The sequence below is a fragment of the Pygocentrus nattereri genome, chromosome 8, assembly GCF_015220715.1.
Source record: "Pygocentrus nattereri isolate fPygNat1 chromosome 8, fPygNat1.pri, whole genome shotgun sequence".
Taxonomy (NCBI): Eukaryota; Metazoa; Chordata; class Actinopteri; order Characiformes; family Serrasalmidae; genus Pygocentrus; species Pygocentrus nattereri.
The window spans coordinates 16,030,229-16,054,318 of NC_051218.1; the positions used below are offsets into that span (position 1 = coordinate 16,030,229).

Sequence of the window (24,090 nt, forward strand, 5' to 3'; positions counted from 1 at the left end):
TGGATAACGTTGGATCTAAGTTATAATGCCCGACAGATGGCGCTGTTCCTCAATGCCCCTGCCATTAATGACTGACAACCGGCAACCATTTGCAAGTTTGTGAGCCTGCAAGTCTGTGATTTCTTTCCACTTCTCCCATCATAAACATTATTATACTTGAAACAACCTGCAAAAACTGCAAACCACATTCTCACATGGCAATTCCAAAAATGCATGCAAAAAAAAAAAAAAAAATCCTACAAGACGAGCTTCCTGCAGTGGTCTTTCTCCCCTCCCAGCACACGTGCATTCAGGAGTAGTCTGGCAAACTCTTCAAACCAAGACTTAACGTGAACTGCTGTCAAGATGTTTCTTCTGTATAGAGGAGTCTGCGCCTCCCCCTATAAATAGTTGAAAGCAGACAGTGAGCTTACCAAAGTCCCAGAGCAACCCCAGCCTCCCGCCAGCTCTCTGTCCACTCAACCAAACAGGCGCTATCTTTCTGGCTTCACGATGGATCCCCAAATGCTCTGAAACTTCAGGACAGGTCGGTTTATTGAAAAGGAAGTTTAACGTTTTAACATCATCTTAATTTGGTCACAGAGAATCCACAGAAGTCCTTCGTAACATCAGGCAAACTCTGCAGGTGTGAACTCTTCTTAAAGACAGGTAAGATGAGCTGTGCACCATCTACACACTTCAAGAACACTCTTTGTAAGAATAATACAGCAAGTTAAGTACAATTTATATGTACAATATACATTTTTTTTCTTTAAAAGAGTGGACACAACAAAACATTGTGGTGGAAAAGGTTAAATGGGAATTCTACTGATTTTTTTTTTTTTCAAATTGTATGATCAAATGGTAAAGATGTGAACAAAGTCAGAGTAGTTTGATGTGAAATGCTTGATTCGAGGGGAACTTACTGGGTCGGTATTGTTCACAGTGGTTATAATAAGAACCAGATGTCTAAAGAGCATAATACCTCTAAAAGCTAAATCACAGAAAGTCATTTGAAACACATGTTTCATGATCATTTTGAGCCTTTAGTCTAATACTAGTCTAGGTAAAATATTCCTGAAAGAGAATGTTCTTCACAATTATCACTGTTTTATTATTATCAACAATGTATGCAGGAACCGAGAAGGCACATGTAGGATCACTGGTGGTTTTGGATAATATATAAAATGGCTATGCACTCTCAAAAATAAAGGTATGAAACTGTCACTGGGGCAGTACCCCTCACACTGGGGTGGTTCCCTCAAGGGTACATCCCAGTACCTTTAGTCTGAGAACATAATTGTACCATAATCAATTGAAATTATATTTTCTAAATTGTACTGACTCCACACACCCCATCTCATCCTCACACTTTTTATTTTATTATTCTGTTTTAAAACAGGTTATTAAAAAGGTACAAATATGTACTTTTCACCTGAAGCAACTTATTTAACAATTGTACCTTAAAACCACTGTGGTACCTTTTGAGGGAACATTTACATTGTTTGTACCTTAATGAATGAAAAGTGTATGTTTTACCTGGTACCTTTATTTCTAACAGTGTATTGTATTGCAGACATTGTGACCTTTGGTTCGTATCACTGTCACTGTAAAAAAATCTGATGTTTCTCCACAATTAATTATTTCACATAAAACCACTCTGAATGACTTTCTTTACATCTCAACCTCTGATTTAGGCAGAAAATTTGAAAAATCAGCAAAATTCCTATTTATTCAGGTGTTATGGGCCATAATGGGGACACTTTAGAAACTTTATTCCAATTTAAGCTGGTTTTGACTATAAATTTACCAATCGTAAATCAGCAAAAAGCAATAGTGTGATTATGCAAATTGAGCTAAAAAGGTAAGTTAAGTGGGAAATTGAATGAGAAGAATGACGTTTATAAGACTAAAATAGGTTCCATATTACCTGAGGTCCAGTAATACCTGAATCCTCCTTGTAATATCTCTTTTCACTTTACAATAGATTTTTTCGTGTTTCCCTCCCTCTCTCTCTTTTTCTCTTTCAGACCATGGTGAAATCTCAGGATATAGTGATATTACTGGTGTGTATGTGGCTCTCCTCCTGTTTGTGCCAGACATCCTCTCCTCAACATGACCAGCTAAAGTTCCGTCTGGCTGGCTACCCACGCAAACACAACGAGGGCAGAGTGGAGGTCTTCTATAACGGCGAGTGGGGCAGTATCTGTGATGATGACTTCACTCTCTCTAATGCGCATGTGTTGTGCCGCCATCTGGGTTTTGTGGAGGCCCTCAGCTGGTCACATAGTGCCAAGTATGGAGCAGGCACGGGTTGGTATCATTGATGATGTTTGTGACTTTCCGAAAACTCATAATTCCATTTTTTCACCAGTTATTAAGAGAAATGCCCTTTATATTGGGTGAACATTTAACAATGAACAGAACAATAGAAATGGTCCAAAATGACTTAAAATGAAACATTATTCCATATATTAACACAAAGTTACCAAAGTTTTTCAGAGATTTTGTTATTATTGTTGATATGCTTACTAGTGAAAAGGCACATGAACAGTTGATGTTAATTGATTACATGAGGTTGTACTGAAGAGCTCAGTGACTTAAATATAGCAAATGGTTGGCTAGTGTAGTGGTTAACACTTTTGCCTTCTATGCTGTAGACTGGGGTTCAATCCCCGACCAGGGCAAGCACCCTACACTATACCAATAAGGGTCCTTGGGCAAGACTCCTAACACCACCTTGGCCTACCTGTGTAAAATGATCAAATTGTAAGTTGCTCTGGATAAGAGCATCATCCAAATGCCATAAATGTAAATGTAAATGTAGCACTGTCATAGAAAGCCACCTTTGCCACAAGTGAGTCTGTGCAATTTCTGCCCTGCTAGGTCTGCCCTTGTCAGCTGTAAGTTGTATGTGTTGTATAATGGAAGCATCTTGGAGCAACAACAGTTTAGCCATAAAGGGGTAGATCAACAAACTTACACCAAGCAGAAGCATGTCGCATGTAAAGTCACCAATCCTCTGTTGCATTACTCACTACAGAGTTCCAGACTGCCTCTGGAAACAACATCAGCATAATGTCTGTGAGTTGGGAGCTTCTAGGGGAAACGTGTTCTATAGAGTGATGTATCACGCTTCACTATATAGCAGTCTAGGGATGGATCTGGGTTTGGAACACTGAATGGGCACAAATTCCTACAGATACACTCCACATTCTTGTAGACAGCCTTCCTAGAAGAAGGCTGTTATAGCTGCAAATAATGGCAGACTCAAAAAGTAGTAATGGGATGTCCAAAAATCTCATATAGTAGTGATGGTTAGGTGTCTACATCTGATAATAATGTATAAAAGTAGTTACTGAGTATGCAGTTGGTGTAATGTTGTTGATAACACTGCTGCACTCCACAGATCAGACTGGGCTTCATTTTCCTTGTCTAGGCAAGATCACCATGCTATACCACTATCTCTGCAGGTAAGATCTGGCTGGATAATGTGATGTGCTCAGGCTCAGAGAAGAGCATTGAGAAATGTCTGTCTCGAGGCTGGGGTAACAGTGATTGCACTCATGAGGAGGATGCAGGGGTTGTCTGTAAAGACGAGAGGCTGCCTGGCTTCCTGGACTCCAACATCATTGAGGTACACTGAACATGCCATCAGTCAGGGCTATACAGAAAGGCAGGGGACACAAAGTAACTGTAAATTGAATTACCATTGAAGAAACAGTCAGTATTCATTGGTACTGAACCATGTTCTTTGCAACGTTTGATTGACCAGAACTTGAATCCTGCTGTTTGAAAATTATAGACAGTGGGGATAATTAGGGAGAAGACATTCAAAGGCACAAAAATCTCCTTTTGATTGATTTACTTAATTAACTAAGTCTGTACACATGTTGGTCATGTTATATCGAACTGTGAAGTACACTGTTACAAGCAGATTGTATTTTTTTTCTTTTATGTATTTTTCACATATGAAATCCAATTATTATGCTCTGAAAAGAGCCATTTGAAGTGATTAAAGCAAGTAATTAGCTTCTCGGAAAGAGAACAATAGGGAGAGTTCTGTCAAAGCCATGCCATTATTTGACTGAATCCTTGTGATGATTACAGAGCTGCTGCAAACTGAGAACATAGCTGTGTTTTAGTTCAGACAAAACGCCCACTGTGAATATTGTTTTCTTATAGAAAGTTAGCTTACCATTTTGTGTGTCAGTAATTCGATTAAGTTATTCATGAGTGACTTCCTATTTAATAAACTTTCTAATCTCTCACTCCAAGTGATTTTTCCATTTGCTCAGGGGAAATGTGCTCATTCATTCGTGCAGTCTGTGGTGCAGACTAACCCTCTGTTTATTGTCTAACCTCTCTCTTTCACTCCTCTCTCTTTCTCTCACTCTCTTTCCCTCCCTTTTCTCTCAGTTTTAAATCTCTCTTCTTTCCACTCACTGTCTCAAACTGTCTAGAGTCATTTCTTTCTCTCTGCTAGACTTTTCTTCCCTTTTCTGCACAGAACGGAGCCCACAGGCTGTAGGTTAGCCTGGGGTTGGGGAGGTGGGGGGGTGCTCTGTGCTGGAGCCAGCAACAATGCAGGATACCGACTCTGCTCTAAATTAACCTCATATGATCTGCCAGCAGAGAGAGCTGGGGGGAGAGGGAAAGGGAGGGAGAGAGAGAATGAGAGAGGGAAGGAGAGAGAAGCTGAGAGAGAGAAAAGGAAAAAGAGGAAGAATACAATAGAGGGAGTGAGAATGAAAAAAGAAAGAAACAAAAAAGAAAGAGGGAGAACAAATGTGTGAGGAGTGAAGGAAGGATAGAGAGGAAAAGTGAGTGAGCAAGTGAGTGTGAGTGACAGAGTGTGAGTGAGAGTAAGAGTGAGAGAGAGAGAGAGAGAGAGAGAGGGAAGGACAGAAAAAGAAAGTAAGGGAAAGTAGAAGGAGTCAGAATAAGAAAAGAAAGAAAGAATGAAAACAAATGTGTGAGAGTGATAGAAAGAAAAAGAAGATGAAAGAGGCTTAAGAGAGACAGTAGGGGTGAGAGAGATGGGAGAAGGAACGAGAGAATATGAGGGGGAAAAACAGGGAGGGAAAGGGAAAGGCAGACTGAGGGAGAGAGGGAGGGGTAAGAGAGCCATAATGAGGAAGAGTGAGAGAAAAAAAGATGGCAGGAAAGGAATGAAAGAGGGAAACAGAGGGAGAGTAAGAAAGAGAACAAGTGTGGGAGAAAGGGAGTGTGAGTAAGAGAACAAGAGAGACTGAGAAAGAGAGAGTGAAAGAAGAAAAAAACAGTGAGGAACACAAAGAGAAAGAAAGGGAGATAGACAGAGAAGGAGAGAAAGCAAGAGAGGGAGGTAGATGGAGGGAACCGAAAGAACGAGTAAAGAATGAGGGGAAAGGAGTAATGAGAGAGAGTGAGAGAGAGTGAGAGACAGTAAGGAAGACAGAGACACAGCCAGACAGTGAATGGGGGGAAAGATATGTAAGGGGTCATGTATTGCTGTCCAATGGGCTGCTTTGTACCGGAAAAGTGAAAGAACACGGAGAACTCAAGACTGCTGTTAGAAACAGCTGCCTAACACTGAGCTCAGCTACACACACACACACACACACACACACACACACACACACACACACACACACACACACACACACTGCTGTGTAAACTTAGACTGGAATGCTGCAAATTAAAGATTTCAGCTCCAAATTCAGCATAAAGTACAAAACACATTAACAAGAATTCTGAGAAGTGTCACTAGTAAACAATTTTTTTTTATTTTGACCAGTCTGTATTTTTTTTCTTTTTGTGAATTATAAATCATAATGCATGCCTACCACAAAGCCAAACACAAATAAACAGGCTACCCAGCCCCCACCCACATGCATGCCAACACATGCAAATAGGAATATGGGTTTGGATTTCATTAGAGTTACAGATACAAGTCTAAAGAAAAAGTTTCTCACTGTCTGCTTATACACATACAAGCATTCCATGGCGCTGATTCAGCAGGCTGAGTCTGCCTATGTGCGTATGTGTGTGTGCACGTGTACTCGCTGCTCATGTCTGGATTTCTTGCACATGTCCACAAGTTGGTTTTCTTTCAAAGCTGGAAATAGAAAGTTCAAACCCATACTTTTGTGCAATTGTATGCCAATACTAAATCAGCTAAAACAAGGAATGAGTGAGAGAGTATTGCGTATGTCCTCATATTTGGAACTATTGGGTTATAGTAAAAGCAGTTGTTATAGCATAGTGGATATCACAGCTGCCCTCTACGTAGCAGACTGGGGTGCTATTTTCGCTCTGCCTCAATGATTTGCATGTCCAGAGGTGGTTGCTAGGACACAGCTGGAGCTGGAAGGCAAATGACACTGAAAGTTCCAATGACTATTTGAAACGAGTAAAAACAAGTAAAGGTAACTGCCTTTATTTTATCATCTGTTGTGCATGGATGACACAATAGGTCATTGTTTGTTTGTTTTTCTAAACTGAACAAAATATAACTATTAACAAAAATTATTTGTTCAGTTTAGTTTGCACTCAAAGTTGGAAGTGTTACTGAGAGCTGAAGTTTACTGTTCATATTACGTTGTTCACAAATCCGTTTACAGAGCATCATTCATTGAGCTTAATCTTTGGCTATTTTCTGCTATGCTTGTAGCTGTATTTTATTTTATTTTATTATTGTGGCTTTGTGATACTACTTAACTTCTTATATTTACTCTAATACATAAGGGGCAACGAAGTAACAAACTTCTTTAGAATGTTTGTCTCTTTTCACAGATTCCAAAAACAACACTAGATTGGGCTACAGTGCAACGTTTTCACAAATACTCAATTTGTCAACTGTCTTCAATCTCTTCTGGAAAAAAAATAAAGGGGACATAAATCTTTAGATGGCAGTCTTTCACAATACAAACCCTGCGTTAGCTATGCTAGTCACTTTGGATACAAGGGTCTCCAAATGCATAAATGTAAATGCAGCAAATGTGTGCACAAAATTATGTTCTCTAGCTGTCACTGTATATTTATCTAATTAACTTCTACATGTCCCTGTGTGAGCAGAGTCCATAGATCATTCATTTTACAAGCTGCATAAACTGTCAGGTTTATTTACGCTAGTACTGGGTAAAAGCATGTGTAATTCTATTGTACAGAATATTGAGTGCTGTTTGGAATAACTGCCTATGTTGCAGTCCTAATGCAGTGAGACACAATTTGCAAGAAATGGTACCAATTTTCTTGGACATGATGGACTACATAGACCAGCATGACCTGCGTAATTAGAGCTAAACTATTCTGTGCAATAAGACAGTAAGCTGTAAAGACTGTGGAGTAAGTGCGTTGAATGGCCTTAGAGGCCACACGCGTGAACTAAATCTTGTATTTGGAAGATATTATTACTTCAAATTTACTGGAGTCCATTGTAGTTTTATTATCTCATTAAAAACATCAACAGTAGCACCATGTGCCTTCCTACTGAGCTTTTATTAAATGGATTTTATGTTGGATAGCTCAGTATTATGCCATGGTTATAATAGCCTAGACACATTTAAACCACACAAAAGAGGCTGAATTAGTGAAGGCCAGAGGTGATACATGGCCAATGTCACTGTAACTCAGAAAGCAAAAATGGCCCTGATCCAACACTGTATGTATCGGTGTTGGACGGAAATCTGCAGAAAATGCTGGATCGAATTCAAAGGAAAAAAGAATCATTACATTGTGCAATGTGATGTGGTTAGCTGTGTATTTCATCCTGTGGCTTTCAAAGAAGAAAATATCAGATCAGTATCGCTATGAAGGCTTCAATATTGATACACGTATTGGTAGCAGTTGCTCAAAGCACTGTAAGATCAAGATTCTTTTATCACCACACAGTATATTTGGATTCGGTACAGCTTTGAATTTGAATTCAGAACCATCAGCCAACTGTGTTTGCACACTGTGGAATTAGACCTCCGCATTTAACCCATATGTGCCGTGAAACATCCACATACATGCACACTAGTGAACATACACACTATTGGGCAGTGAGCACACTTGCCCAGAGCGACAACCAATAAATAACAGAGTAAACAATTAAGTACAAGAAGAGATTAAAAAGACCCCATACACCATTGTTGTTGATGTTATGTTGATTTTCTAAGTTAAAATAAGTGACCACATCTTCTACAGGGAACAGATTTAAATATGGCATTTTTCTGCAAAGTTTAGTGCCATAACCTTTCCAAAGACCACATTTTATGCATGATTTCTTTCTTTATGACTTTAAATTCAGCAAATAAACAGTAACTTAGCATTAACATGTGCATAAGCGTGTTCTCTGTAGAGGATGTGTTTGCTTAATTTCACTCAGAAGTTTAACAAAACGTGTAATTTGATCAGGGGTGCCAAACATTTGCATTATAAGTAATAAAGTCATATCACAATGTAACATAATAATGTCTGAACTACTGCTGTCTGAGATAAGCAAATACAGCTGTAATCTAGTGTGTGCAAATATTACTACACTATTATATGTTGTGTATCAGAGTTAGCCTCTGATGGCTGAAGGGAAGAAAATGGCTGTAAAGTTAATAAAGATTTAAATTCTATGAGGGACGATTCCATTGCTGGCATACAGTTTATTGTCATCCTCATTAACTGTGTTGGTATTTTAGATGCAGGTGGATGAGAACAGGATGGAGGAGATCCGCTTACGCCCCCTTTCTGCTGCCCATGCTGCCCGAATGCCTGTTACTGAGGGTGTAGTGGAGGTGAAGTATAAAGAGGGCTGGAGTCAAATCTGCAACATTGGCTGGACCATCAAAAATTCACGTGTGATCTGTGGCATGATGGGATTCCCTTCAGAGAAGATCACATTAAAAAAGCCACACAGGTAGGAGTACATTTCTTCTATCCGAGTGTGGATGAGATGCTGTGGGGAGTTTGTGCTTAGACATGTGATGACACTGAATGTTCTTCTCTGCATTTTTCAGCCAGTAATGTCTCTGGAAATAAAACGCAGATAGGACAATCATTAATAGAGAACATTCCTCATGGCAGTAAATCATGGCCTACAGTCCTTCTCCTCTACAGCACTCTACACGAAAGCCCCTAGCCAGGTGGAAGTTTCACTCCTTACTGTGAGCCACACAGGAGCACAGGACACTTTTCTGACAGCAAAATGTATTTACATTCAGAGATAAACTTGCCAAATGCCTTCCTGAAGAATTCTGTAGCAATGTATTTTGTCCTGCATAGATGATTGAAGGAGCATTTTATTGTTGTGGTCAGCGAAAAGTTCCAACAAGCTGAGATGCCTAATTTGGTATGAGCTGCCTGTTGTCTGACCCAGAGTGTTCTTTTTCTGTCGGGTCTTTGGAGATTCTGGTTTTCTGTTTTGGCATATTGAATGTCTATCTTAAATTAATCCGCAAAGTGTTATGGAGTGGTTGTTTGTGTTATAAAAAGCTTCATGAGAATTTGTGATGATGGGTTCATGTAAACAACTCACAACTTCCAGTGCAAGATCTATGTGTTTATAGACTGCTAAGTTAGGGTGGAAAATCTCAGGATTCAGTTGCTGTTGCAGTTATGTATATCATAATACCAGAACTGATAGCAGGAAAAAACTCACCTTTATAAGCGACTGGTTATAGAACAAAGCTATGATATTCAGTAATGAAACTTAAAGGGGCATTCCAGCCAAAAATAAAAATGAACCCTTGCTAAATCTTTTGGAAACATGCTTACTCACAGTCTTTGACAGTAGTGCTGCTCTGGACTCGTAAATGAGATTTTCTTGTTTGTCAATCACCGGCTGAATTATTCCTTTAACAGAGGAAAAGGTTTTGTGACCAATTGTAAAACAATGATTGACACACTTGTTAGTCAGTCAGAATTGTGACCAAACTGCTTTCTCCATCAAGCAAAAGAAAAACTCAAATCTGGAGGCTGGTGCTGTTTTAATTTTATTTACAAAGCTGAGAAAGTTTGTAATGATGAAACTATTTAAAAGACCATACTAACAGCTTAGTGTAAACGCTAAGGTAAACTTTAAAACGGCTGACACCTATTTTAATATGACTAATAATGGCTAATAACAAATTTCATATTCTTTCACTAAAGTCTAAAGGATCTTGTGTACAAGATGATGAGTCCTCCTCAGCATCTAACGTTGCGCTGACTAGCTCTGGTGTTAGCTTTAAAATGAGCTTGTCTGAAGGGGGCAACTTTTCTTGTTCAAACCTCTCCCTTATTAGACATCAACACCATACTTTTTAATTATTCTGTAAGTGCAACAGATGCCAAGTAGCCTAAACCGATAGTTTGACAAACAAGCAACAGTAACCAAGTGAGGGAGGACTTTTGCAAACAATTCACTGAGATTAATACTATTTTGCTAATGCAGTTTCACAAATTAAACTTAAACGGTCAGTGACTAGCTGTTGGAATTTGTTGAGAGGATCCACAATGACTGTGTAATGTATTTGCTGAATGCATGCTGGGTATCGGGGATTGCTAAAAGATGAAAACAAAAAAACGGTGCAAAATCATGAGTTCTGTAGTGTATATATATATATATATATATATATATATATATGTGTGTGTGTGTGTGTGTGTGTGTGTGTGTGTATAGAACTATCAATTACACAGTCTCTGATAGCAATGTGAGGTTTCATGACAAAATGTAGACTATATTATTAATAGACAGTTATATTCTCGCATTTCCACAATCTTAGTGGATCTCAGTTCTGTACTTTTAAGGTAAACACATTTAATAGTACGTTAATAACTATAGTAGGCCACGTTAGCTTTGGAGTACAGATCCATGTTAGTAGTGTCTTAGTTCATGTCCTGAAGTCACGTTGATGTGATGCAATTTTACTGAGTTCTCAACAAAGTCCCTCAAGCCCCTGTATCTCTGTTTCTCTCGTTTTCACTCCGTCTGGCTCTCTTTCTCTCTGTGCTGAAGCAACCGTCCACGTCTGAGCACAGACAAGTGTTACAGATTCACACCAGATGGTAAAATGTAAGCAGTGAGTGCTGTGACAGACAGACCATGTCCGTGAGCGATAGAGGACATGTGAGCACACGTGAGAGAAGCAGACAGAGACAGAGAAGGGGAGAAACTGTACACAAAAGGGGCAGAGAGAGAAAGAACAGAGACAGTGAAAGACTGATAAGAGTCTATGAGTGACTGAACTTACTGAGTCAGTTATTTTAAATAAGAGACTCACACTCTGGAGAATTCATTTAAAAATCTAAGGGAAAAATACCCCTCAGTCATTAAGCTCCAGAATTACCTACACAAGCCATTTGTTTTTATGACTAATTATGAAAGTATTCTGCCAAAATCACTTTATTTTTGCTTACCCTGCACAATATTAGTGTGTTACCTTACTAAACAAAAAGATTAGATATGTCATCTAATTTTTTGTATGCTTTTTATGTAATTATTACATTTATCAGGGCGTTATGAAAATCAAATGCTAGTTTTTATAACTTTATGTTCTGCCTCATTAGGTCATCTTATTAAAAAAGGCCTCTTTTTAAAGTTGATGGTCTTAGTGGAGCTGGTACCTGGGTTTAGTTCTCATGCTGTTTCAATGTTTATGCAACAGATCACTTTCTGTTCCTCAATAGAAATTGGATAAGCAACTTTACTGATTTCTATGGCACTGTACAAAAGTACTGTTTCTAATTTCCAATCAAAATGGCTATTAAGTACAACTTTTTTCCAAGAGATATTTCTGAGTAGATATAAGATAATGCACTTGAAAAAGAAAAGAGACAGTCAAAGTAAAATAAGTAAAAAAAAAACAAGTTAATATGTAAAGATGAAAAACTTGGACTCCTAGCAAGCATGCAAGACCTGGTAGACCACTAAAACTTTTATCATCTTTGAGAGACTGCAGGCGTTTTTTTTCTTTCCTTTCACTGTGAGAAGAACTCTGTGCTAAGGATCTTGAAAGGATGTGTCTGTTCCCTGTCAAAAAGCTGTTCCTGAGAAATGGACAAAAAAAGAAAACATGCAAATTATACAAAGAAGCTGTTGGTGTTCTCAGACAATGGCCTGACCACCCTTGGGCCCAGACCTCAACATCATTGAATGTGTTTGGGATTACATGGATCATGAGATGCAAAAAATGCAACCAACTTCTAAGACTGAACTTTAGAAATGTTTACAAGAAAATATCAATGGTATAAAAATTTAAAGTAAGCTTTTTGAAGAGAATGGAAGCTGTAATGAAGGCAAATGGTGTTCTTAAACCCTTCTGCATAATATTCTACTAAATATATGTTTCTGCTTATTTTCCTGGCATTGAAAAATGAATAACATGTACTTAATGGCCCCTTTGGCCAGAAATTAAATAAATTAAGTGTGATTTCTTACTTTGGCATGATACTGTATGTAAAATACAGACTAAACTGAAGGTGAAGCAGATCATAAACCTGTCTGTGTAATACACACACACACACACACACACACACACACACACTCTTCCACATTTACCTACACACGTGTGTGAGAGGTCAGCAGGGGTGTGCGAAAACCACAGTGACTCAACTTTACCTCAGCATGCTGCACAGCAAAGTTACGTCATAGTGAATTTCCAATTGCTATGCCATTTCAACTGTAAATGTCTGAGCATGTCAAGAGCCTGATGGGTGTGTTGTACATGGATGGTGACAGACAAGCTACTTGAAAAACTAAAAAACAGAAATTAGCTTTAAAAATTAGACAGTGTAATTGGTAGCTACTAATTAGGGATTATTTGAGGATTACTTAGAGAATTTAGGCCTTGTGGAAGAATTTAAATGGGGATTAAACTTGCTCAAATATGAAATATTAACACTGATATCCAGCCACTATACATAAACTGTGTCAAAAGAAATATATGTAGTAGTAAAGGTTTTACCTTGGTGTCAATTTGACTAAAACAGGCTCTCACTGGAAGGTCAACATGCTCTCTTTGTACCCATTTTCCTTTCATTACTCCTCTCATCGGTAAACTGCTAGAATGTTAGAAATGTGTCAAATGAGTAGAGTTGGCACTCTCAGATTAACTTCTTGCCCAGAATCACTCTTATTGACCCAAGAACCCTGCTGAAAAAAAGACTATTAGAAACATTTGTATTAAAACCTGTTGGTTTTGCTTTTTAATTGGCATTGGAATAATGAAATTATATATGAAAAGGAGTTGTTTAGGTCTATGCAATTCTGCTTTCAATCAAGTTATATTACTGCAATGTATTATATGATCTTGTTCGAAAGATTAACAATGAATCCATTCATCAAAAGAGGGACAAAGTAGTTTTACCTTACTCATCTGCTCATATCATCTCTGTTTAGTGACCACAGCATGTACAAAATTCACTCTGTGGCCTGCACTGGAAATGAGGCTCATCTCTCCACCTGCACTATGGAGTTCAGTAAGAACACCAGCGCCCCCTGCATTGGTGGAGGACCTGTTGTTGTCAGCTGTGTGCCTGGGCCCCAGTTCGCTCAAGGTCGTGGGCGCAAGAACAAGCCAAATCATGTGGTAACTAGAGTTCATTAGGCTTCCCCAATTAAAAATTGAGTCTTGTTTGACACATGGATTGTTTGGTGTTCATTTCTGGGTCAGTATGGGGAATGCATTCCAAATACCATACAAACTCTGCTATATTGCTGTTTAATATAAATGTAATATACATTACATTTGTAACAAATTGTTCTGACCTCTAGGCTTTAGACCATTTAGTGATAAGTGAGTCTATCTCAAGATAGAAATACTTTAAATGCATTCTCTTTATATATTAAATGTTTTCACTTTTTTATTTTAACAGGATACTGTTTAACGCACTAGATAGAAAAGTTGTTCGTAATACATTGTGTTTTAATATATTGTTTTGATATAGGCTAATAAGGGAAAATACTTTTCATATTGTTAGAAAACATACTTAACATTGAATTGATTAAAAATCTGACACATTTGCCATTAAATGTTTTATTGATTTGTTTATTTGTGGTGTGCTTTAAATGAAAAAGATCAGATTAGTTCTATTAGTTGCTTTATTCTTTTAAACTATAGGTTAATGTTGTGCCAGCCAACCCCATGTTGGCACTAATTGAAAATATAAGTTAAATATTTTTACTCAAGCACAATTCTCTACCACTTTTGCAGTAAATCTTAATGCTGTAGGTAAACCATGCTTTGCAGTAAATATTAATCAGTATTTAAACAGTATTGGCACTGTAAGGAGTTTCAGAATGAATTAAAGATATCAATTCTATGCCTCTGGTCCAGACTAAGGTGCGTCTGAAGGGAGGTGCAAGAGCTGGCGAGGGCCGAGTGGAGGTGCTGATAGGCTCTGAATGGGGCACGGTGTGTGATGACCTCTGGAACCTGCTGTCAGCCAGCGTGGTGTGCAGGGAGCTGGGCTTTGGTACAGCTAAAGAAGCGCTAACTGGGGCACGCATGGGCCAAGGTGGGTCAAATTCTTCCAAAGCCTAAAACCTGGAGAGAAAAACTATAGCTATGATTAGGCTAATGTATTTCTACAACTGCACTGAAGGTTGGGTATTTCCTTGTGTGCTTACTATATGGAGCAGATCTGTACCCAAAGCCAGGATAAGTAAATTATTGAGCTGGTCTATTATTACATATTTGTGTAAACCCTGTGTAACCCTGTGTAAAACCTGTGAAAACAAACTGAATCTGCGGTGTGACTGCAGGCATGGGTCCCATCTACATGAATGAGGTGCAGTGTCTTGGGGATGAGAAGAGCTTGCGGAAATGTCCACATAAGAGCATCACTGCTAAGGACTGCAAGCACATGGAGGATGTGTCTGTGAAGTGCAACATCCCTTACATGGGCTTTGAAAAAGCGGTCAGACAGTTCGTGTTTTGTACTTCATTTCATACATTAGTACAAGTTTTAGATTAGTAATGTGAAGGACACTTTGTGTAGCCAGCAAAAATTCTCATACAAAAGGAAAACTAGAAATCAATTTGTGTAGCTGAGTTGGTAGCTTTATTTTAGCAAACTGTAAACAAATAAATACATAGACAGAAGTGAGTTTTAAATGCACAGAAATACAGTGTACTATCAAAGAACAAAATTAATATTTTTTTATATATGATAGATTTTTTCCCCCAAAACTGTTCATATATAAAAGAATCGCAACTTCTAATCTTGTAACAAAGCAGTATTTTGGCTTTACCTTTGGTATGACATGTTGTTTTTCATAATTAGTATTATGAAAAATCATGCTTGACTTGCTTTTTAATGTGGCCTGCTTGAAACTAATGCATTCTTCATGAAGCTCCATGAAATATGCTTATAGTACAGAGCTATAATCTAGCTTAGTAGCTAGGTTAAGATCTGAGTGCAATGAGTTTGTACTGGGCTGTTCAACTCAGAGAGCAGTCTGTCAATGTTTGAGAAAGTGTCAATTTGATAAAATTGAGTTTATTGGAACGGATAGACACTGTTCTTATGGTCAAATACTGTACATTAATGTTTATCATTAGGCATCAGCGAAGTAGTTAATGCATGGGACAAAATTACCAAAGACACTGAAGCCCTGAACAACTAGAGCTGAACTGCTTTTGGCCTCCTGGTTTAAAGTCAAGGCTGTTTGACTTTTGACCTGTTGCTTTCCTCTGCTCTTCACTGCTCATCTCTAACCCAATCCCAGATCCGGCTGACCGGGGGACGTACGCAGTTGGAAGGGCGTGTGGAGCTCCTGGCCCCTAACGCCAGTCTTTTAGGGCAGTGGGGACTGATCTGTGGGGACGGCTGGACCTCTCGGGAGGCCATGGTGGCCTGCAGGCAGTTGGGGCTTGGATATGCTAGCAGTGGCCTCAGTGTAAGAGAATCCTCAGAGTATAGGAGAGGGGCCTTGCTCCACTGCAAGACATTCACCCTCCTGTAGGGAGAGTTACATTCCAACCCTGATCTTATACACCTGACTCTGATATTCAGATGCTCTTTTTAACCTTGGTAAACTGGATCAGATGTGTGGTAGAAGGGGGGTAGGGGTAGAACTTAGCTCTGCAGGAGATGGATTTTGAGGAGCTTGGCTAAGTTGCACAAATACATCATTGAACAAATACATCACTGTGATGTTCATGACCATAAGTTTGGGAAGTAAAATATATAAAGATATGGTGAAGCAGCTCTGGTGCAAGAAGAAAAGTTTTGGAATTTTGAAACCCTAAGGAACGTACACTTTAGAAAAAAAAGCCACAAAGGGTTCTTTGAGGTATGCCAATTAAAGAACCATGTTTGGTTCTGTGAGGAACTGGGTGAAAAAAAAAATTTGAGAGCTTGAAGAACCTTCTAAAGACTTAAAGAACCTTGGCATAATGTAAAGGTTCTATCCTGGGTGCAATGTTTGTGGTAGACTGAGGGCCAAAAAAACAAAATAATATACAAATTAAAAAGAGTAAGAAGATTTCGTGTATTTTATGACAAAACACTTATTTGTTGCTACTTCAGAAATATTTTTTTGAGGAAACCAATCATTTGTTTATAAAACCAATAAGTTATTTATAATATAAAAATATTATATTATATGTTCTCTCATATGGTGAGGGTAACTCTAAGGTGGGCCAAATCACACTTACAAGAGGGCTGACTTTGACCAGCCCTGTTCTGTACCATTTCCTAGAGCCTTTACATTCTTTAGGTTCTTCACACTCACACGTCTTATTAAAAATAGTTTTTCTACAAAGGACCATCCATTATTATTTTTTTTCAGAAGTAGAATTGGTTCTTCTGTGGCATCTTACAAATGAGCCCTTTTTTGAATCTTTTATTTTTAAGAGTGAAGCATCTGCACATAACAAATTGGGTTAGGGGTCCAAGGACAGCAAGTACAGACTAAACCTGATGTTCTAAAAAATTTACACTCAGAAATTACTCTGTCACCTGTGAGAAATAAATACATAAAATACTGTTCTTTGTTTAAAACGCTTTCTGAAGGCTAGGCAGTTGGTGTTAACACAATCTGTTATACTTCACTGGAAGAAAAAGTCTTTTAGAAGACACCATCAATACCATCAAGCAGCAGCAGGGCCCCAAAAAGCCTCACATTTTTTGTGTAACACAGGCTCCATCCTGCAATGTAACCCAGAGATAAATGCATAAAAATAGTAATAATGCAAGCTCTTCTGTTCATAACTGACAGAAGGAGTCAAGCTTGTAGAGAGCAAAGCATGTACTTATGTAGTAGGTTAGGCTCACTGTCTCCTAATCTAGTCTTTGGAAGCTTCGGGCAGTCCACATTTTTGCAGTGTCCCACCTGTGAACACACTTAAACCAAGGAGATTGCTGAATACTTGGTGCAGCTGTTCTTCAGGTTGAGGCAGAGCATAAACATGGACTGTCTGTTAACCCTACTGGGCAACACTCTCTGAGTCACACTCTCTTTGCATAGATCATTGGATAGGTTGCATGCTTAGTTCTTGCAGTGGGGATCTGTGTGCAGATGCGTATAGTTGGGGGCAGGACGGATTACGAGGGCAGAGTGGAGGTTCAGGTCGGGTCCCAATGGGGTACTTTGTGCAGTGATGGGTGGAGCACTAGAGAGGCCATGGTGGCCTGTGGACAGCTAGGCCTCGGCTATGCCCTGCATGCAATTACAGTAAGTAAGAGGAGTACTGTATGAGTCGTTGAAATGTAGTATAGATCACATGCTATGACATTGCAAATACGGAAGGTGTTGTAGCTAAAAGAATGGTGAAGAGTGAGTGGAGCTGTACTGCAAGTGAACACCACAGAAACACTACATAAAGTATTTTATAAAGTATTTTTATCATTTTATAAATTCCTCAGTCTTTTGAATCATTTAAGCCAAACTTTGAGGTTTATTTGAGGTTAAATTTCTTTTACTTCTCATCCAATTGGACAAAGTTAGACTTTTGGCTTAGGTTAACTGGCTATCTAAACCCTGCTTTGAGAAATATACCTCATGTGGTTTCCTCACTCATCTCTAGATTTGATTGTAATGTAACAGGTATGGTTACACTTCTAATCTGTGCATTGCGGTGTCCTCTGTGTTGTTAAGGAAACGTGGTACTGGGACAGCAGTAATGTGACTGAGATGGTGATGAGTGGAGTTAAGTGTCGGGGAGATGAGATGACTTTAAGTGACTGTCAACATCATCGAGTCGTCAGCTGTAAGAGGGCAGGACCTCAGTTTGCTGCTGGAATTATCTGCTCAGAGTGTGAGTTACACGTGCACCAGCCAGCCACACTTACATTTCTGCTTCTTAATGCTGACAGTTGAGTAGGATTCCTCATTATTTATTATTGGTTCTGTAAAATGAGTGGAAATGTGTGGAGAATAAAACCAACCACTTTAGATGGTCTGTGTAGAAGAATGTGTGGAAAGCAGTTTGTTTAGACTTAAAAGCATGGCAGCAGTGAGGATGGTGAGCAAGGCTAGAGGAGGACCTACAATATAATGGAAGGCATTCTTAGTTGTCTATTTCTTATGTTTGTATGTACTTTCAGTCTGTATCTGCTATGTACTTACAACTCTGCTTGACTACTGTGTAGTAAACAGTAGTAAGAGTGATATGTTTAAAAAACTGCTAAAACTTAAATAGGAGGACATAGAAAAGATACAGAGACACTCAGATTGAAAGCAGATGTCTGTTGCATTTATCACTCATTTATGTCATTTCTCACAATCTTCAGCTGCATCAGACATGGTCCTGAATGCCCCTCTGGTGGAGCGGAGTGTCTACATCGAGGACCGGCCCCTGCATTTGCTATACTGTGCGGCAGAAGAGAACTGCCTGTCTAAATCTGCTGTCGGAGCCAACTGGCCTTACGGCCATCGCCGCCTTCTCCGCTTCTCCTCTGAGATCCACAATGTTGGGCGAGCTGACTTCCGGCCCCGTTTGGGCCGTCACTCCTGGGTGTGGCATGAATGCCATAGGTAAATGCATGGGCTGATCATCAGAGTTGGCTGTCTGTGTATTAGCATATAGGAGTGCATGCTTATCAGAGTCTGCATGGTGATTGCTAGATGGTTATCCAGCTGAAAGGAAAGGAATATTTTGTGCAAATAAAATCTAATCTACACAAATTTTCCCTTTCACCAAATGTAGTTGATCAGTCACCATGTGTTTGGCGTTAGTTTTGCTACAGCTGCAGAATTATGTAGCTAGCAACTAATGGAAATAACGTAAAATGGTCTTGCTGATGTGGTTTCTGACGGTGCAACATTATTTTAATAAAAGTGGACAAAAGCACAGACTGCTATAGATATTGCAAGGGCTAACCTTTTAGATAGGGAGGTTTGTTTGATCCAAACACAGTTCATTCATTTTGGCTGATCTGTTTTGGAATTTTATGATGTAAATGACATGAGTCAGGTAATTGCACTTGCTCTGCATCTGTGCTACTGCAGCACGTATAAGTAAAAAAGTCATAGCAAATTAAACCTATAGCCAAATGTCATTGTATAATAAATTGCCAAAATATCATAGCATGACTCTTTGCGCTAAATAGCCAGTTTCCTGTTGTTTTTCATGTAGTATTTTATTTGATTGTTATTTAAATAGGCATCTTTTTTTTGTTGCTACAACAGCGTGACCTTTGGGTTAAAAAGGCTAATTAAAGTGTCCACAAAAATTGGTTGGCCATAAAGAAATCATAAATAAATACATATTTAAATTAAAATATTAATGTATGATGCTTTAGGTGTGCAGTTAGCATGCTGCTGACTGGTGGGCTATAAGCCTTCATTACTTAGCTACATTAACCTGTACCCAACTTTAGAGGAAAGGCATTTTTAAACAATATTCACAGAAGACGTACTGACTAGAAACTGGCTTGTAGTAAATTACAGAGTAGTATCTGTACTGGAGTCTTACATGTTCACAGAACTGATGAGATCTATTGCTGGTATTGTCTGTTTCAGTGAGTGCATGGGCATGATCAAAAGAGGAAAATATCCATCATTTCTCAAGCTGACAGGGGTGGGTCAGTGTAGTTTGCTTTAGTCACAGTTAAAAGCAACCCTAAAAGCATGCTTGAGTAAAGACACATTACATTTGTTTGCATGCACAGACAACATGTGGGTGCATTGGTGCAGTTTCTTTCACTCTTCTGTTGTTTGAAGACAAATCCACAGAATTCTGTGAATGGAAGATGCAGATGTAGAATAACTATAGATGTAGAGAATAACTGCTACTGAACATGTTAACAGTGAAGAGTTATTGCTGTAAGGCCATCATTGTTTAGGCTGTCACATATTAATTGTGATTTTCCTGGAATATCTGAAACAGAGGCAACAGTGGATCTAATTTCCTATAGTGAAAGTGATTTTTGTTTTATATGGCAGCTGTTGAACTGATTTTGCTATGTGGTTAGTTGCTCTTAACTCTGTTGAACTCTGTTCTTTATCTGTTACTTTTGGAAAGAGTTGGCAAGAGAGGAAGGAGCTCAAAATGGGCCTAGAGCAGTGTGTGGTGACCAGCACGTCTGCTCCAAAATCCATTCAGGTCTTCCAGCACACATTAGGTCACTCTGTACTTAATGCAGCTTTAATAGGAAAACCTGGTGCATGCTGGTAGCCAAAGAAGCCCAGCTTCAGCCTTCAGCCAGAGAGAGAGACCAGTGTTTATTCCATGGGTTCAGTTTCCCACCCACATCGCTGAATTTGGATGGGATAACTTGTTTTTAATTTCAATTTGCTTCTGGAAAATGCATCTTAGAACTAGAACTAGCAGCTTAGAACTACATACAGAACTACCCTTGCAGTCATTCACATTTTAGGCACCAGTTATGGTCAAACAAAAATGATTTAACTAATTTTATTTATGGAGATGATTTTGTAGACTTTCATGAACTTGCTCTGTTGTTTCTCTACAGTGCTCATTAAATGTGTGTGGTCATCTCCCTCTCAGGCACTATCATAGTATGGATATCTTTACCAACTACGACCTGCTGGATCTCAATGGCACTAAAGTGGCAGATGGTCACAAAGCCAGCTTCTGTCTGGAGGACACGGAGTGCCATGAAGGTAAGGCTGAGGTTACATTCTGGTTGTGTTGGTTTATACATATATTGTCAGGTTCAAAATTCTGAAGTCAAGATTAGTGCCTGCCATGTCAGCCCCTATTTTCCACAAAAGACAGCAAATGAGAGACAATAGCCCTTGAAGCTATCAAGGGGCTGGATTTTAAGTGGATGCAGTTTTAAGTTTCAATTTCATTTTGAATATTAATGCAGGTAATAAGAGACCATTTTTCAATTATTTAATTTCCAGTCAAAACAGCCATTATGTGCAAGTTATTGCTTTTTCAGCTTTAGGGGGAAAAGCAGAAAACATATACTTTACAGAGAATTACTAAATACAAAATCATATAACATAATTTCCACCCTTTGCCTTCATTATAGCTCTCATTATTTACAGGTGATTCACTTCCAGTTTTTCAAAGAAATCTGCTGGGGTATACCACCAAAGTTCAGTCTTAGAACTTGGTTACTTTTTTTCTGCTACTTGATCCAAGCAATCCCAAACACGTTCAATTTGTCATGTGATCTTCTGGAAAAAGAAACAAATTGGCCATTTTGACTGGAAATTAAATAAATGAAGAGTGGTCTCTGATTTTTCTGCAGCACTGTAGGTACATGGCATACAGCACTTGCAACCAGTCAAGCCAGTTAAAAGGATTGAGTTGATTTCCTGCCATGATGACTCAGGAAGTGGGGACTTTGGCTGGGACCATTTTAACATTACTAGGGATGCATGGATGTCTGTCTAGGTTATCTGTCTACAATAAATAGGAAGCAAACATCATAATGTTACTTTTATTTTGGGGCAGGTATTTTAAAACAATATGAATGTGCCAACTTTGGGGAGCAGGGCATCACAGTTGGCTGCTGGGACACCTATAGACATGACATTGACTGCCAGTGGATTGACATCACTGATGTTAAACCAGGCAACTACATACTACAGGTAAAACGCTAATTCATTTATTAATTTATTTATTCATTAAAACATCATTACTGCATTCACAGCCCACAAGAGGCAGTCTCAGTGTAAAGAAGCTTAAGTCTTTGCTATTGTAAATACTACTTCTGTAGTGCTGAGCCACATTACCATGCCAAATGTGGTCCCAAAGGACCCTACTGACAGGCACTTTGCTTCAAATGTTGTATAAAAGTGTTGATGGAGTGCCGTCTTGTGGCAGACACATGCAATTGCGACTGCACAGCTAACTCCTAAGAATCTAAGGATCAAGACTCTTAATAGGATTGGGTTGATTTTCTGCCGTAATGAACCTTTGAGTATACAAAGGGAGGGGGGGGGTTCTTTTAGTGGATTCAGGATTAAGATTAACCTTAAACTGGTCGTGAACACCAGTTATTTACTTTCGTCTCCCCAGCTGACCCTAGATTTTCACTGCATAGATATTTTGCTTTATAAATAAAAGGTTTTGCTCTCTCACAGGTTATAATAAACCCCAACTTCGAGGTTGCAGAGAGTGACTTCACCAATAATGCCATGCGCTGCAACTGCAAATATGACGGCAATAGAGTCTGGTTGCATAAATGCCATCTAGGTAAGTCACAGCTATAGCATCCCTATTCATAGAGAACAGTTGTGTTCATAATCACACAACTACTGAAATGAAGACTCAAAGAACTCTTTGCATGACCCATTTCTTCAGAGTAATGGAGAATGTTCTTCAGATAGAACTATATAGAACCTTTTTGAAAATGGCTCTATATAGCACTCAAACAGGTTCTTTTTTGTTGACAGTCAAGCCTGGGTGCTATATAGAACCCTTATCATAGAAGTTCTACACAGAATTGTCTATAGCACATTCATGCATGTTCTCCATCAAACCGTTTCTTTGTGCAAAGAACCCTTAAGTCCTACAAAGTGTTCATGATTCTATATAGAACCACTTTCTTTACTAAAGCGCCATCTTTTTTTAAGAGAGTATTGCAGAACCTATTAGCTCATAGTTTATCTAATCAACTGGCAACTTCGGTAATGTAAAAGTTCATTCTTGTTTCATGTTGTATTTTCAGGTGACTCGTACAGCGAGGAGGCAGAAAAGCAGTTTGAACTTTATCCCGGTCAGCTGAATAATCAGATCTCATAACACAAATAGCCCATAACCGGAACTGCTTTAAACCACTTTGAGCTTTATAATACATATACTTTATTTATTCTTATTGTAAACCAAGTACTGATTAGAAATGTCCCCTTATCTACTCCGCTACCAAGAGGTGTCTCTGGGTGCTTTACCTCAACACGGACAACTGACCAGCGAACAAAAAGCAGCATAGGAGTTTGCATCATTGATTATATCTACCCAAACAATGTTGGGGAAAGGATCTTAGATTAGCCCTTTGTCTATTTGAATAAAAGGAAAGGGCTAAAGGGAAATGCACAAGAGAGCACTTCCTCCTGCATGAGCCTGACCAGTTACAGCTTTGTTTCAACTGACTGAATAGTCAGGTTTCCTACTGGAAAAATCAGGTCATCTTATTTTTTTTAAATTAATGTAATGAATGCCATATAAATGCTGAGTAAAAAGTGTATTTTCAGTGTTTTGACAAACTTTGTATAGTGGGAGTCTAGTTTTTGCTAGAAGCTGCCATGTCTGTATGTAAATGTATAAAAGTGGACAAGTAATTTGTGTATGAGATTGAACATACAAATATTACCTTTATATAACTTTAAATCTAAATATAAACAAAGTCTGACTTGAACACAATTCCAGAACATGCTCTTACTCAAGGGGTATTTAAACAAAGCCAGACAATTTCAATAAAACACAGCTAATCCAATAAACCAGGCTTACAATCCAGGCCACCCTTCCACAAAGCCAACCTTACTACACAAATGAAGCCCAGTATGTGCCAGATGGATGCAAACTTTTGTTAATTTTCTTCACCTCAATTCCAGTATCTCTGCAACCATGTTCAGTTTAGAGTTCCCCCAAAACATGCTAGATTGCCATACGTTTTTCCTAATTACTGGTTACAATTTCCAATGCTCAATATGCTGCCACTAAGCAGTTTTTCCTCAGCTGGTGACTTGCATGTGTTTAAATTGTATCTGAAAGGTGCTGGAGAAACACACTTGAATTTACATGTACA

The 24,090-nt window shown here is 38.8% G+C and overlaps 1 protein-coding gene across 2 annotated transcripts; it reads left to right on the top strand.

Annotated features, from left to right (window-relative positions):
• Window positions 1-299: 299 nt before the first annotated feature.
• Window positions 300-23,700, top strand: loxl3a (lysyl oxidase-like 3a). 2 transcript variants are annotated; one of them, XM_017689812.2, is made up of 15 exons: window positions 300-648; window positions 2,010-2,292; window positions 3,453-3,616; window positions 8,637-8,854; window positions 13,316-13,505; window positions 14,253-14,433; window positions 14,681-14,835; window positions 15,647-15,817; window positions 17,441-17,596; window positions 18,020-18,179; window positions 18,655-18,898; window positions 20,874-20,989; window positions 21,795-21,931; window positions 22,427-22,538; window positions 23,014-23,700. In XM_017689812.2, the coding sequence occupies exons 2-15, from the start codon at window positions 2,013-2,015 to the stop codon at window positions 23,085-23,087; spliced, it is 2,358 nt and encodes a 785-aa protein (XP_017545301.1). In that variant the 5' UTR covers window positions 300-648; window positions 2,010-2,012; the 3' UTR covers window positions 23,088-23,700. The 2 variants fall into 2 exon arrangements, with proteins under 2 accessions (XP_017545301.1, XP_017545295.1); XM_017689806.2 differs by lacking the exon at window positions 17,441-17,596 and having other exon boundaries at window positions 303-648.
• The last annotated feature ends 390 nt before the right edge of the window (window positions 23,701-24,090 follow it).

What these genes read in the sequence shown, in the direction of transcription:
- loxl3a (XM_017689812.2), top strand. Translation starts at nt 2,013, where the DNA reads ATGGTGAAATCTCAGGATATAGTGATATTACTGGTGTGTATGTGGCTC. An exon ending in TGGACTCCAACATCATTGAG is followed by an intron (nt 3,617 to 8,636) that starts GTACACTGAACA and finishes TTGGTATTTTAG; the next exon opens with ATGCAGGTGGATGAGAACAG. An exon ending in GGACACGGAGTGCCATGAAG is followed by an intron (nt 20,990 to 21,794) that starts GTAAGGCTGAGG and finishes ATTTTGGGGCAG; the next exon opens with GTATTTTAAAACAATATGAA.